General features: G+C 33.7%; 1 protein-coding gene across 2 annotated transcripts in view; it reads right to left on the bottom strand.

Annotated features, from left to right (window-relative positions):
• Positions 1-14964, bottom strand: part of snx17 (sorting nexin 17) — a 47510-nt gene that overhangs the window by 10443 nt on the left and 22103 nt on the right. For both annotated transcript variants that reach the window (XM_073816598.1, XM_073816599.1), the window contains exons 7-10: positions 12932-13019; positions 7055-7124; positions 4460-4552; positions 4063-4266 (exon numbers count right to left, since the gene is read on the bottom strand). In XM_073816598.1, coding sequence (XP_073672699.1) covers positions 4063-4266; positions 4460-4552; positions 7055-7124; positions 12932-13019 — 455 coding nt within the window. The remainder of the gene's footprint in view (positions 1-4062; positions 4267-4459; positions 4553-7054; positions 7125-12931; positions 13020-14964) is intronic.

Here is a 14964-nt window from a genome sequence, read left to right as displayed (position 1 = left end):
CGCAGTCCCAGCATCCTCAGCGTCAGGTCTTGGTCTCAGAGGACGGCCGTTCTAAGCTCATTAGTAACACAACTGTATTCCAGGGCAAAGACCAAGCCAAGACCACTGCAGAGTGGAGCGGAGACAACTTCCTCTGGCTAATGAAATGCCAGAGCACACATTAACGTGTTTGTATTGGACCAAACTTAAAATAGTTTTAACATTCTCACAAGAAGTTGTTTAGATATTGTTGCTGAATGCGGCACGTTTGTTTAAAAACAAGGGATGGAGTTAGAACATTTAATACTTTTAGATATAAAATGAAGATTTAGATTGTATTCATTTTGTTTGATATTCTAAAAATTCTAAAATAGATGCAGAAAAGCATCAAGGCATACAATTAGTGGATTCCCATGAAATAAAAATACATGTATAGACAGATGAGCGTCTGGTAGCTGATTGCTAGAAGCAAGCAAGGAGACAAAGAACACAGTCTCTTTTTCTTGCTGAAAGTGGCTTTTTTGGTCATCCCCGTTTCAACTTCCCATTTTCCGAAATAGACCAACCAGACATGCCTAAGGAGACAGTCATAGAAGAATTTGGAGAAAACAGTTGTCTGGAGACGCAAAAGGAAGTTCTCCTACATCCTTATTGTAAAACTTAGTACATACCATTTGGAAAAAAGAAATTATATAATAAAAAGTAGCCAAAATACATTTTATGGGTCAAAATGATAGATTTTAGAATATATATTAAGTTAAGATCATGTTTCATGAAGATATTTTGTAAATTTCCTACTATAAATATATCAAAACGTAGTTCTTGATTAGTAATATGCATTGCTAAGAACTTCATTTGGACAACTTTAAAGGCGATTTTCTCAGTATTTAGATTTTTTTTTGCACCCTCAGATTTCAGACTTTCAAATAGCTGTATCTCAGTTAAATATTATTCAATATTGTCAATTGAAAGCTTATTTATTCAGCTTTCAGATGATGTTTAAATCTCAATTTCAAAAAACTGACCCTTAAGACCCTTATGGTTTTGTGGTCCAGGGTCACATATATTTTATAAAGCCTTTTAAAAGCCTTTTTCACTGCTCACTGAATCCATTTTTCATACTGTATAATGTTGTAGTGCCTAAAATCACCTGTAGCATTTAAAATAATATTTATTTTAAGCATTTTATTTTTATTTAGCATATTTATTTAAACAAATTAGTATATAATTTCACTTTTATTCACATTCTTACAGCAAAAAGCTGTTATTTTTTAATGTTACATTTTTTGTATGTTTGCCTTTTTCCACAAATAAAATAAAAGAAAGCTTTTTATAGATAGTTGACTATTCCAGGCTCAAATAAAGCTGTCAAGTTATTTTTAAAATATGCTTTTAAAAAGCATGATTTAAGGAACTATAGTCAAACCAAAAATTATTCAGACACCAGATATAATTTTGTAAATATTTTTTCACTAGTGGGTGCAGAACACTACAGTTAATTTATGTAAGTGAGGATAGCAAAATAAAGTAAACCATGACATAATTAAAAAAAAAAAAATCATACAGTGGGATACCAGTAAAATCGTATACAAATTTGGGACCAAAAAACACCTTTGACCTAATCATGTTTTGCTTAAGTGTTTTGTCCTTAATTGCTAATGCAACCTTTTTTTACACCACAGACTGAACAAAATTAAGCATTGCTTGGTAATTGGTTGACCTAAATTATTATTATCTAATTGTGTCCTTAAATTTAACAGCTGACAACCTAATTCTAATTTGTGATTATCAAGATGAAATTGTTCTGAAACAGTCATATTTTAATACCATTTTCTAAACTGTAGCGAATAGACTGTGATAATGTGAGAAATGTTGAAGGTATCTAAATACATTTTAAATGGACTGTATGCCTATAATCCAAGTGGTGTGACTCTTTCTTTAAAAATGTGACCTCATTCTATACCTCAACTATTCACATACTTTAGGAATTAACTCAGGAACTGCAAAACGACTTTTGTGGCCTTCAGGTCAAATGCAGCCAATCAGACTCTTGTGTAATGTCTAATGATGACAACAACATACTAAACAGATGTATGAAGACTTACGTGGCTTAATATAACAAAAATTATGTCTCATACTGAAATATGTAGTAGAAATCCTTTATGATTTATGTTGGTGCCATAATGGGTGGGTGCCATTATTTTTGATCATAATCAAATTGATTTGATAAAATGGCACTCTCTAAGCTACTGGCTCAACCTGTTGCTATTTTTACCGCAACACAACTCAGAAAATAAAATACTGATACAATGACCACAGCTACTGGTGGCGATGGAGATAAAGCGTAGGCTTAAAACCCATTTTTTCCCCCACAATGAGTCTAAATGCCCCTGGACATCGAGTAAAATCCATGTGAAGAAACTCAGTGGCTATGGCGTCATGACAAGCGTCGGCATGTTTATATCCTGCCAAAATGGCATCTAGCGTTTCTTGCCTCTGCCGTTTGTAAGCTCTTTCAGTAGCTCTGGTTAACTAAAAGCCTTAAAAGGCATCAGGGCTAAAGTGGAGAGAACAAAGACACTGGTCTTTAGAAAGTTTTAGTCATCCACAGACATCTTCTCATTCTTATCGCTTTGAGAGCAGTAAAGATTTGCATTGCTTCTCGTTGCCTTTCGACTGAAAATTACAACCAAAAGCCGCAAAATATGGCATAGTATCTGTATTTTATTTACTTGTGTTGCGGTAAAAATAGCAACAGGTAGTGCCAATACGCCTTATTCAGCCCGCTGCCATTTTGAATCGAAAACGAGGCTGTGAGGGATAGTAGTCCAGCAGCGCCCACTGTGGCGCATTGTTGCGTACCGGGATGTAGATCGTATAGCCGTAAAATAATAGGTTATTTCACATTTTTCCACAGGACAAAGAGCTCCAGAAAACGTGGATTGTTCGACAGGACATATAACCTAACTTTCAGGTAACAATATTGCATTTTTTTGAGAAAATGACTGTGGAAAGACTGCTAATTTCTAATGGGAGCATGTTTATCTTCCTTTAAACGCTTACACAGAGTTTTTCAAATGATGTTATATAGATTAAAATGCTTAATGGTTTGTGTTAAGAGCCTGCAGCTAGGTCATAAGCGTCTTCCCGACCTTTATTATGAAATTACGATAAACATGACATTTTCCTTGTCTAAAGCAAGACAGAAACAAAAAAATAATGTTCTGAATATCATTTTGCGATTTTAAAAGGGGTTGACATCAAACACTACATGGCAAACTAATAAATAAATGTTATCTTTTGATCGCTTTGCATAAAAATAAACTTTCAACCCACTGTTTTTTGTATGACTTAACATGTTGTCTGAAAGAGGCTTACGATCTAACGTTAACTGCAGGCTCTTAACACAAACTATTAAACATGTTAATCTTTAAAACATCATTTAAAAAGAATATCTTTTTCATTTACAATCGCAAGGTTTTCTTTTCGTGAGGTCTTAGAGTCCAGGTAAACACAGACGGAGCTGAACCCTCCTCAAGCGTCCTAATTCCAGTCAGTGTTTTTGAAAAACAATCCTGAGTAAAATGTTGAGCACTTTTGTGTTCTTTGTAATCTATACAAAATGGAGATATTTAGTTTAGTTGTTGTAGTAGTACATAACATGTTAGCTCTGCGTAAACGTTTAAAGGAAGATAAACATGCTCGCATTATAAATTAGCAATTAGCCAACCGGCTAGTTTCCACAGTCATTTTCTTAAATGCAATATTGTTACCTGAAAGTGAGGTTATATGTCCTGTCGATCAATCCACGTTTTCTGGAGCTCTTTTTCCTGTGGAAAATGTGAAATGACCTATTATTTTACGGCTATACGATCTACATCCCGGTATGCAACAATGCGCCACAGTGGCCGCTGCTGGACTGCTATCCCTCACAGCCTCGTTTTCGATTCAAAATGGCAGCGGGCTGAATAAGGCGTATTGCTCACTGAGTGCAACCACTTCACACCATCGAAATAATGGCGCCCCCTATAGTTCAAAATATTCTGCCTGCAATATTGTAAGAGACTTCTTAATCAAACTTACAGATGAGGTGACCCGCCAGCATCTCATGCGTGTGACTTTGAAGCTACCCTCTTTCATCTGATCACTGGGCAATTTGACGTGAAAGTTGAGTTCGTTGTTGCCTGCGCCGACTATAACATGACAGCCCTTCTCAGGAAAATCTGTGATGCAGGGATCGAACTTGATATAGCCGTAGTACTTCAGTGTCTGAGCCAATCTGATGAACTGAGGGACAAAATATACTTAGAAACGCGGATGATTATGTAACAGACACAAATTACTACTAGACTATTGAGGCTTCAACATAATACATTCACATCTGAGAATGGACTTCAGCTTTTACAATAGCAGTCAATTTCTTTCCAGCTCACAGACACTAGGGAGATCAAATAACGTGCGTGGCGGAGCTCAGCCGTACCTCCTTCTTTGAGCCTTTCTCCTGCAGGGATTTCAGCTGTCTGTGCTGCTCTTTGTTCACGAGGATCCATCCCCGCTCTATGTCAGACACCGTCTGAGTGGAAGAAAGAGGAAAAAATCTGTTTCTCTCACTATGAACTTGACTGAATACATTGTTTTTAAGGAAGATTTGTGTAGTTTTTCCATAATAATCCCTGCTTAATATGCAGTCAGGGTTAATTTAGTTATAAATGTTAAAATGTTCATTTTTAGTTCTAGTTTATTTCATTTTAGTGGTTAAATTTTAATTTATGTTTTATGGCTGCAGAAGTTAATATGCAACAAATAAAGTTTAAAATACTATTTAAAATGTTTAATGGAGTATAAATTTCTCAGGAGTCTGGTATTATTGGAATTTAGTAAATTACTTAAATTCTGGTGGGTTTTTTTATAATATATCCATGACCATAGAATACAAAACCAGTCATAAGGGTCAGTTTTTTTAAATTGAGATTTATACATCATTTGAAAGCTGAATAAAAAAAAGCTTTGTATTGATGTGTGGTTTGCTAGGAAAGGGCAATATTTGTCTGAGATACAACTATTTGAAAATCTGAAATCAGAGGGTGCAAAAAAATCTAAATATTGAGAAAATCACCTTTAAAGTTGTCAAAATGAAGTTCTTAGCAATGCATATTACTAATCACTATTAAGTAATTAAGTAATTTACAAAATATCTTCATGCAACATGTTCTTTCCTAATAAATTTTTGCCATAAAAGAAAAATAATTTTGACCCATACAATGTATTTTTGGCTATTGCTATAAATATACCCATGCTACTTAAGACTGGTTTTGTGGTCCAGGGTTACATTAAAAAACAAACAAAAAAGGTCTAGTTTTAGGGGGAAAAAAAAGGTTTAGTCTTTTTTATTTTAGTTAGTTTTGGAGTCATGAAAATGTATTAGTTTTCAAATTAGTTACCTCAGTATTTTTATTCTTTTTTTTATTTAAGTTAAAAAAAAATAATAATAATAATAATAATGATGATAACTATACATAAGCCAGTTTCTGCATGATTCCTACAAAGTGTACTGTTGCAATCAAAATTATTTAACCCTCTTGACCTGTGAGACATTTTGTGAAAACAATTGAACAAAGGCATCAGTACACTATTGGAGAAAGTTTATTAATACACATTTGGGTAATTCTGAAAATGTAAATTGATATATAATAATTAAAAAAAAATTAATTGGCTTTAAACGTTATGTTCAAAATTATTCAACCCCCTAAAGTCACCTCTCTACTGCAATCTTGGCCCACTCCTCGCCTGAAAAAGCTTTCAGATCACTGATAATCTTTAGTTTTCCCTTTGCCACTGCTTTCTTCAAATTCAACCAAATATTTTTAATGAGAATTACATCTGGAGACTGAAAAAGCCACTCAAGAACATTCTATGACTGATCCCTGAACCAAGCATAAGTAGATTTGGATGTATACTATGGGATGATTGTCCTGCAGGAAAATCCATTGATCATAAGCTTCAGTCTTTGCACCGAAGGCATCACAATTCTTGCCAAAATGGCCTGATACTTCAAAGAATCCATGATGTCCTTCATACGGTCATGTTTTCCACATCCTGCTACGGTAAAACTACCCCATAACAGGACTGATCCACCTCCAAGTTTGATGATGGAGATAGTGTTCTTCTGCTTATAAGCTTTGCCTTTTTTGCACCAGACATACCGCTGATCCATAGATCCAAAAAGTTCCTGTTTGGTCACATAACTCCATTAAACATTCTTCCAGAACTCTACAGGTCTATCCAAATGAATTTTAGCATATTCAAGTCAGCCTATTTTCTTGGTCAAGAGTGGTATTCAGCAAGATGTCTCAACATGAAAGCTTTCGTCGGGTCACTATGGAAGTCTTTGTCTGTACATTGCAGGTTTTTCTCAGTTGCTCAGATCAAACCTTTTATGATTTTGTGCTTTGTTCAACACCCTTAAAGGTTTTCTGGTACAACTCACTTTAAACTAAGGAATAAGGCTGCCAGCTGTGTCTGTAGAAACTTTTAATGTCTTGCAAATCATGTAGCCTTAAAGTTTCTAATATAATAAAACTATTTCTTCTCTATAGCTTTTGTGAGAGCTTTCTGACTTTACCATATTTGCTACTGAACTTCAGCACATGCATGGACTAACTATATATATGTGTAACACCCCAAGCTAATTCTGTTTTTTAATAGAGTTTCTAAAGGCTTAATTGTGTTTTAAGACTATTTTGTTCCCTACCATAAAAAAATAAGTGACTTAAAACAGCAATGTTGAATAGGGGTTGAATAATTATGACATAGCTGTGTTTAAAAAAAAAAAATCCTATTAACTCAAAAACATACATTATATATTGACATTATCACTTTTATTATGGCAGTAAACTGTTGTAGATGCAATTTTTATAAAGTCCTGGATCTTCAGAAAAGCTTGTATTTGTAAAGTACTGCAGCCACTGAATACATTATATAAAAATGCAATTACCCAGACCTCTCATGCACATTATGACAACTTTTTGTGCGATGGACCACACACGCAGTATCTTTTAAACTCGAAGACTCTTACCTGAGCATATAACAAGTTGAGTCCCACGCTGTCGTCCATGACATCACTGTCGTACGCTGTGTCCCAGTAGCTAAGAACAGGGCAGGAGACAATAATGATCAGTTATGCAAGGGAAATGCTATAATTTACCTTCCTCCTCTTTGATCACATCTGCTTTCTGATGTATCATCTAAAACCATTAATCACTAAAGCGACTTAAAATCACCCGCGCTGCATTTTACCGCATAATCACAGCACTTCTATACACACGCCTGAGGATCCAACAAGACGACAGCTTACCAATACTCTAGAAGAATTTTAATTAAATCCTCCATTAGGTTAAACTTAGAGAAAAGAATGGTCTATAGCTACACAGAAATGTTAGTGTATATGTTACTGAACAAATGCTACTGCAGTGTATGTCTCCATTTGCCTGGAAGCAAACGACAATCTGGCAAATGAGCAGCTCAATGGCCATCCTGACCGTCCATATGTCAAAAACTATTCTCATCACGCCGTGGGCAGAACGAGGCCAGTTAAATAAGTTTTAGCAGAGTTTCTAAGAGCACAAAGATGCAGTCTTGCATAACAATAGATATTGTTCACACAGCAGCCAAAACTGGATATCCGTTAAATCTCATTTGAGAGCTTTTAGCGGTTGATGCTGGAACGTTCTTAAACTATACATGAGAGGCAGAGAGCAGGGGGAAAAGCATGGGAGCATGTTTTGTGAAATTTATGTTGTCAAAAAAAAAAAAAGCACACTACCGTTCAAAAGGTTTTTTTATGTGTTTTAAAGTCTCTTACATTCTTCAATGCTGTATTTATTTGATAGAAAATACAGTAAAATATGTAATATCAAGAAATATTATTACCACTAAAAAAACCCCCACTTTTCTAATAACTATAATTTTTTTTGTGTGATTTTTTAAATGTGTTTTAAAAAAAGAAGAAAAAAAGTACACTACCGTTCCAAAAGATTTTTTTAATGTGTTTTAAAGTCAATTATATTCACCAAGGCTGCATTTATTTTATTAAAAATACTGTAAAATCTGTAATATCAAAAAAAAAAAAAAAAAAAAATAATAATAATAAAAAAGAAATTCTATTTTAATATAAAAAAGAAAAAAACTATTTAAAAAAAAATGTACATTACCGTTAAATTTTTTTGAAGTCTTTTATGATAAAAAGTACAGTAAAATCGGTAATATCAAGAAATATTTTTACAACTAAAAATAACTTCTCTATTGTAATAAAAAGAAAAAAACTATTAAAAATGTAAAATAAAAAAATAATACATTTACACTATCGTTCACAATATTTTTAAAATGTGTTTTATATTCACCAAGTCTGCATTTATTTGATCAAAAAAACAGTAAAATTGATATCAAGAAATTAAATTATTAATTTAAAATAAAAAATAATTTTTAAATGTATACCACCATTCAAATTATTAAAAATGTATTTTAAAGTTTCTTATATTCACCAAGGCTGCATTTATTTTATTAAAAATACAGTAAAATCTGTAATATCAAAAAAATACAAATAATAAAAAAAGAAATTCTATTTTAATATAAAAAAGAAAAAAACTATTTAAAAAAAATGTACATTACCGTTAAATTTTTTTGAAGTCTTTTATGATAAAAAGTACAGTAAAATCGGTAATATCAAGAAATATTTTTACAACCAAAAATAACTTCTCTATTTTAATATAAAAAATAAAAATAAATAAATAAAAAGCCTAAAAATAAAAAAATATATAAATTTACACTACCATTCAAAATATTTCTTAAATGTGTTTTATAGTTTTATATATTCACCAAGTCTGCATTTATTTGAGTAAAAATACAGTAAAATCGATATCAAGAAATGACAACAACTTTTTTTTTTTTTACAAAAGAAAACTTTATTTTTATTTTACACCACTGTTCAAAATATTTTTATGTATTTTAAAGTCTCTTATATTCACTAAGGCTGCATTTATTTGACCTAAAATACAGTTAATATCTTTTTCTATTTTAACATAAAAAAACTAAAAACTTTTTTTTATTTTTAAAAGTATACTACCGTTCAAATTATTATTTTTTTTATTTGTTTTAAAAAGTCTCTTATACTCACCAAGGCTGCATTTATTTGATCAAAAAAATATAATAAAATCTGTAATATCAATTAAGATTAAAATATAAAATAATTTTCTATTTTAATATAAAAAAAGAAAAAAAAATGTACACTACCATCCAAAAGATTTTTAATGTGTTTTAAAGTCTCTTATATTTACCAAGGTTGCATATATTTGATAAAAAAAATAAATTTTTTTAATTATGTAAATTATTCCTGTGATGCTGAAAGCTGTATTTTCAGCAGCAATTACTTCAGTCTTCAGTGTCACATAATCCTTCAGAAATCTAATATGCAGATTTGCTGCTCAAGAAACACTTATTATTATTACTATTATTATTATTATTATCATCAATGCTGAAAACAGTTGTGCTGATTAATATTTTTGTAGAAATCAAGATGGATTTTTTGAGGATTCTTACATTTTCTGAATAGAAATTTCAAAACAACAGCATTTAATTGAAATAAAAATCTTCTGTAACATTACCTTCATGTTAGATTCATTTATTGCATCATTTGCCAAATAAAAGTCTTAACTCCTTTAAAAAAACAACACCAAAGTTTTGAACAGTATTGTATTTTTTCACAGTAAAACTAAATGTCACAAGTGCTGTGTTTTTCATTTATCTCTTGTGCTTTTCTATCCTTTCCTGCCTGTCAGCAGCCGATCAGAGCAGCCAGATCTATATTCCATGCCTGATGTAGTGAACAGGTGGGATCTGGCTGAAGGCTGTCTGTAGTCTCCTGTAAAGTAGGTCAAGAGGCCTGCGGTTCTCCTGAGGGGACTGAAAAGAAAAACACGCCAGCATCTTGTGCGCATTTTTCAACAGAATATGATGAAGAGGTGTGAGATTTAGCGGCAAGGATGCATAAGAGGTGAAAGTGGAAACATTTTTAGCAAAATAATCTCTGCTAAGCTGTGCTAATGTGCTAAAAAAGGGAAATCTATGTTCACATAACACCTTCATACCTGTTTCCAATGCACATGTCGAAACACATGGTGTTTCAATGCCCTTGCTTGGAGATTTTGCATAAATAATCCCCCCTGATTCTTGCAAATTATTCTATTACATAAACCGCACACTCCAAAGGGCATCTGATGAATACTGCTGTTAATAAACCACTAGGAACATCAACATTTATATTCTGTGTGCGGATGCGCACTTTCCTGAGAATAAATAATGAAGTTTGTATTGCTTGAACCACTTCAGAGATTCTGTAAAGCACAGCACTTTAGAGACCGTTTGAGTTATAATAGAGATGTCTAAATCCAGCTGTGGCTGAGTCCAAAAAGTCTAAAGTGCCAATATTAAAACTCCTGCCGCACAGAACCACATGATCAGACCCACGTCTACAACAGGAAGGCAAAAAGTGCCTCTCTAGTCATTTAAACACAGTGAAGATGGAGCCTTGTGGGGCACCGCTTCCTAAAGCAAATATCCATGAGTTGAATAGCCCTTCGAGAGCTGTTTGTTAAAGGGATAGTTCACCCAAAAAAAATTAAATTTTGTCATGAATTACTCACCTTTATGTTGTTCCAATCCCATAAGACATTTATTTTGAATGAAATCTGAGAGCTTTCTAAGCCTGCATAGACAGCAATGCAACTACCATGTTCAAGGCCCAGAAAGGTAGTAAGGATATCGTTAAAATAGTCCATCAATACTTCAACCGTAATGTTATGAAGCTATGAATACTTTTTGTGCGCAAAGAAAACAAAAATAACGATGCAGGAGCAATTGTGCTTACATAGAATGTCCATCTCTCTTAGTTAATTGTCTGTACATGCGTCAGAAGAGAAGAAATTGTTGAATAAAGTTGATATTTTTGTTTTCTGTGTGCACAAAACGTATTCTCGCAGCTTCATAAAATTACGGTTGAACTACTGATGTCACATGGACTATTTTAATGAGGTCCTTACTACCTTTCTGGGCCTTGAATGTGGTAGTTGCGGTCTATGCAGGGTCAGTAAGCTCTCGGATTTGATCAAAAATATCTTAATTTGTGTTTTGAAGATGAACGGAGGTCTTACAGGTTTGGAACAACATGAGGGTGAGTAATTAAAGATAGAATTGTCATTTTTGGGTGAACTATCCCTTTAAAACCCCTCACCAATAAAATGATATGTTGGGAAGCACTCATGAAGTTTCTGAGAAACAACTTTAAACTGGAAATCTGGAAAGTTTAAGCTATATTAAAGAGATAGTTCAACAGAAATGAAAATTATTTTATCATTTTAGGCCTGTTCACAACAAGAACAATAACTACATTTTATGCATTCACTGCAATTATGTCATCTGCCACTTTAAATGCTCAAGCTGAAAAAAAAAAACTGTTTGAAAGTGATTCCAATGATACTGTTCCTCTGTGCCCTTATCATATTTATTTTATTATTCTGTGGAATCTGAAAGGTGAATCTTTGAAGAACATCTTGCCCATTAATTCTTATATAATAAAAGTAAGTAACTCTTGCAGCAGTCAAGCTCAAATATGACAAAAAAGCACCATAGTATCAAGAACGAGGTCCATACGACTTAGTTCAGTATGTTTTCCAATTTATCTGATAACTTTGAGAGAATTTAAGACCAAAATTTATTTAAAATCTATTTAGTGAAAATCTTGATATCAACCCTAGCTCTTCTTGATGCTTTCATTAAATCATCTCAATGGCTCAGTTCATAAAACTACTCTGAATGGTTAATTCATGAACCATGTTTCAGTTTTGGTCTGTTCTTCACAGCATGGTTATCATATGGCATCCTTTTTGGAGCTTAGAAATCTCATATGTTCTCCAAAATATATTTTATGTTCCACAGAAGGAAGAAAGACATACAGGTTTAAAATGACGTGAAGTTGAGTAAATGACAGATTTTCCTTTTTTTTTTGGTGGATTATCGCTTTAAAAAGGCTGTTTTTGTAATCAATTTAGAAGTATTTAAAAGGACAACTAACAATTTTTATGAGAACTTACACTCTAAGCCACATAAATATATATATTTGTGTTATACCTGTATACAGGTCAAAAGTTTAACATCCCCTTTTCAGAATCTGCAAAATGTTAATTATTTTGCTAAAATAATAGGGATCATACAAAATGTTTGTTGTTGTTTATTTAATACTGACCTGAATAAGAGATTTCACATATAAGAGGTTTACATATAGTCCAAAGAGAAAATAATAGTTGAATTTATAAAAAATGACCCCGTTCAAAAGTTTACATCCCCTTGATTCTTAATACTGTGTTGTTACCTAAATGATCCACAGCTGTGTTTTTGCTCAGTGATATTTGTTTATAAGTCCCTTGTTGATCCTGAAGAGTTAAACTGCCTGCTGTTCTTTAGAAAAACCCTTCAGGTCCCACAAATTCTTTGGTTTTCCATAATTTTTGTGTATTTGAACCCTTTCCATCAATGACTGTATAATTATTCACACTGAGTACAACTGAGGGATTGCAACCAATACAGAAGGTTCAAACGCTCACTGATGCTCCAGAAGGAAAAACCAAGCAGGGGATGAAAACTTTTGAACAGAACGGAGATTTTTCTTATTTTGCCTAAATATCACATTTTCAGAGGCAACTACATGGACTATATGTAAACATCTTATTCAGCTCAGTACCAAACAAACAATAACATGCATTTTTTGTATGATCCCTCTTATTTTGGTAAAATAATGAACATTTAGCAGATTCTGAAAGGGGGGTGTAAACTTTTGACCTCAACTGTATATATTGGTATTGGACATAATGCTCAACCATTATTTACAAAATAAGTTTTGTACCTTTTACGGAGGACGATACGGTAGTCAGGACTATGCAGGCTGGTGATGGACACGTAGGGCAGCTCAAATTCTTGCAGTTTTCTCACGTCTGGAGCACCGTGGGAGGTCGGAGAGGTTTGGACGAGGGAATGAGAGACCAGATGAAATGTATGAGTGCCTTCAGACTCAAGGACATTTGGAGAGTAATAACAATGACAACAAACAAAGTGAGATGGGGGAGAATCCATCTGGCTAAAGCCGTAGAGGGCACAATAACATGTTTATCACTTTGTGCAAGAGAGAGAAGGAGGAACAGAGGGACGGAAGGAGAGAGGGAGGGAGAGAATAAATGCTGCAGCTGTTAGGAAAAGATGTTTTCTCTAGAGTTTGGAAAGAGGGAGAGATCATGGAAGCCAGGGACTGAGCACTGAGCTTTTAGAAACATTCACAACAGGAGTGTGAACAGAAGAGACGACAGTTAGATCTATAGCATAGTGCATGCCGTCACAACTTTTCATTCTACTCTTTGGCTTACCCTTTCAGTAGTCTGACATTAGACAGCATGTTAAGACAAGAATGGTATTATGTGATAGGAACGTCTTAATAAATACATATGTACTACAACATCATGTTTCTAATTGGTTTGTATGGTTGTTGTTTAGTTGTCACTGTAAAGATCTCAACTTTTTTATTGTCAATAATAATAATTAGTATTTTATGATTACTATTAGAAATTATCAATGATAATAATAATAATTAGGATCTGTTTTTAGCACAGACATGTTTTTGGCACCGATTTCTTGATCTTGGCTCTACTGCCAGTCAATCGAAAATCAGGTTTTGTTTGCAGCCATTTATTTTCCTCACATTTTTCCCCCTCCACTGCATATTTCTGCCAAGATCGGGCAGGGCGCCAGATTCATTTTTGTGAAGGATTCTTCTGGGGACTGTTTTTCATCATATCTGACAGGATTACGCCCGTTTCAGGTGAAGATCTTGCCACCGAGTGGGAGGCACATAGCATGTCATTCCTCAGGGACGCGTGATGATTCTGTGCTAAAAGTAGTCAAACAATGACAGCTCGTATAAAAAAAAAAAAGGAGACATGGAAAGTTCCACAAACAAAACGACTACATTACATCCAGACAAGGAGAGTGACCGCCAGACATCTGCATGAAATCAGTGAAGAGATGCCCTTCAGTTTCAAAAACAGGATCAAATCTGTGAATTCTAAAAAAATAAAAATTATTATTCAACTTCCAATAAATCTACTGCTCTCCTACGGATTTATCCTTTGAAGGATGTTCAACGATGACGGCAGAATTGGAAACGGAACAATCGAACAAAACAAGCCTATTCTTTACAGATTAATTTCCCTTATAAACTAATGACACGTATTGCAGGGAAAATATCTGGACTGAGAAAATTCATTTATTTTGTCCCCAGGGGTGTTCATAAAAAAAAAATTATGCACTCCTGGTCATTCGAAAAGCCGCTTGAAGCCCGAATTTTATTAAATATGATCTCGAGACAAACAACTCCTCGCAGTGAGCGTATAATGGGTTTAATTTTAGATGGAGCAAGTAATATTTCTCTGCACAGGGCATTTCAGGCCATCCACAATCAATCAATACAGTGACAACCAATTTGAATAACGCTGCTGTTGCGTTTACTCCTGCCAACAATGTCTCAACAAACATTGTTTATAACGGACTAAGGAGAAAAGCACATCTATTTGTACTCAACCATTGTTTTTCAACAGCTAGGCAACTATAATCCTTCTCAGAATTCATACGGTGTTGTTTTACCACAAAGCTCATGCAGGCAATGTGTTTCAAAGCCTACAAAAAAATATTGATTTGCTGGAAACATACGTTTATAAATGTATTTTTCTGTCCAAAACTCACTGTCATGATTCTAGGGTGTTTTGGGTGATTTTATGATGTTGCTATGCCATTTCTAGGGTGTTTTGGGTAGTTTCTTACTGGCCCAAGTCAAAAAGGGCCAACACTTGATAGTAACTGGTCCCTTGATGTAAAGGCATTTAAGTTAAG

The sequence above is a fragment of the Garra rufa genome, chromosome 13 (genome assembly GCF_049309525.1).
Source record: "Garra rufa chromosome 13, GarRuf1.0, whole genome shotgun sequence".
Taxonomy (NCBI): domain Eukaryota; kingdom Metazoa; phylum Chordata; class Actinopteri; order Cypriniformes; family Cyprinidae; genus Garra; species Garra rufa.
This window is presented reverse-complemented; position numbering and strand designations above follow the sequence as displayed.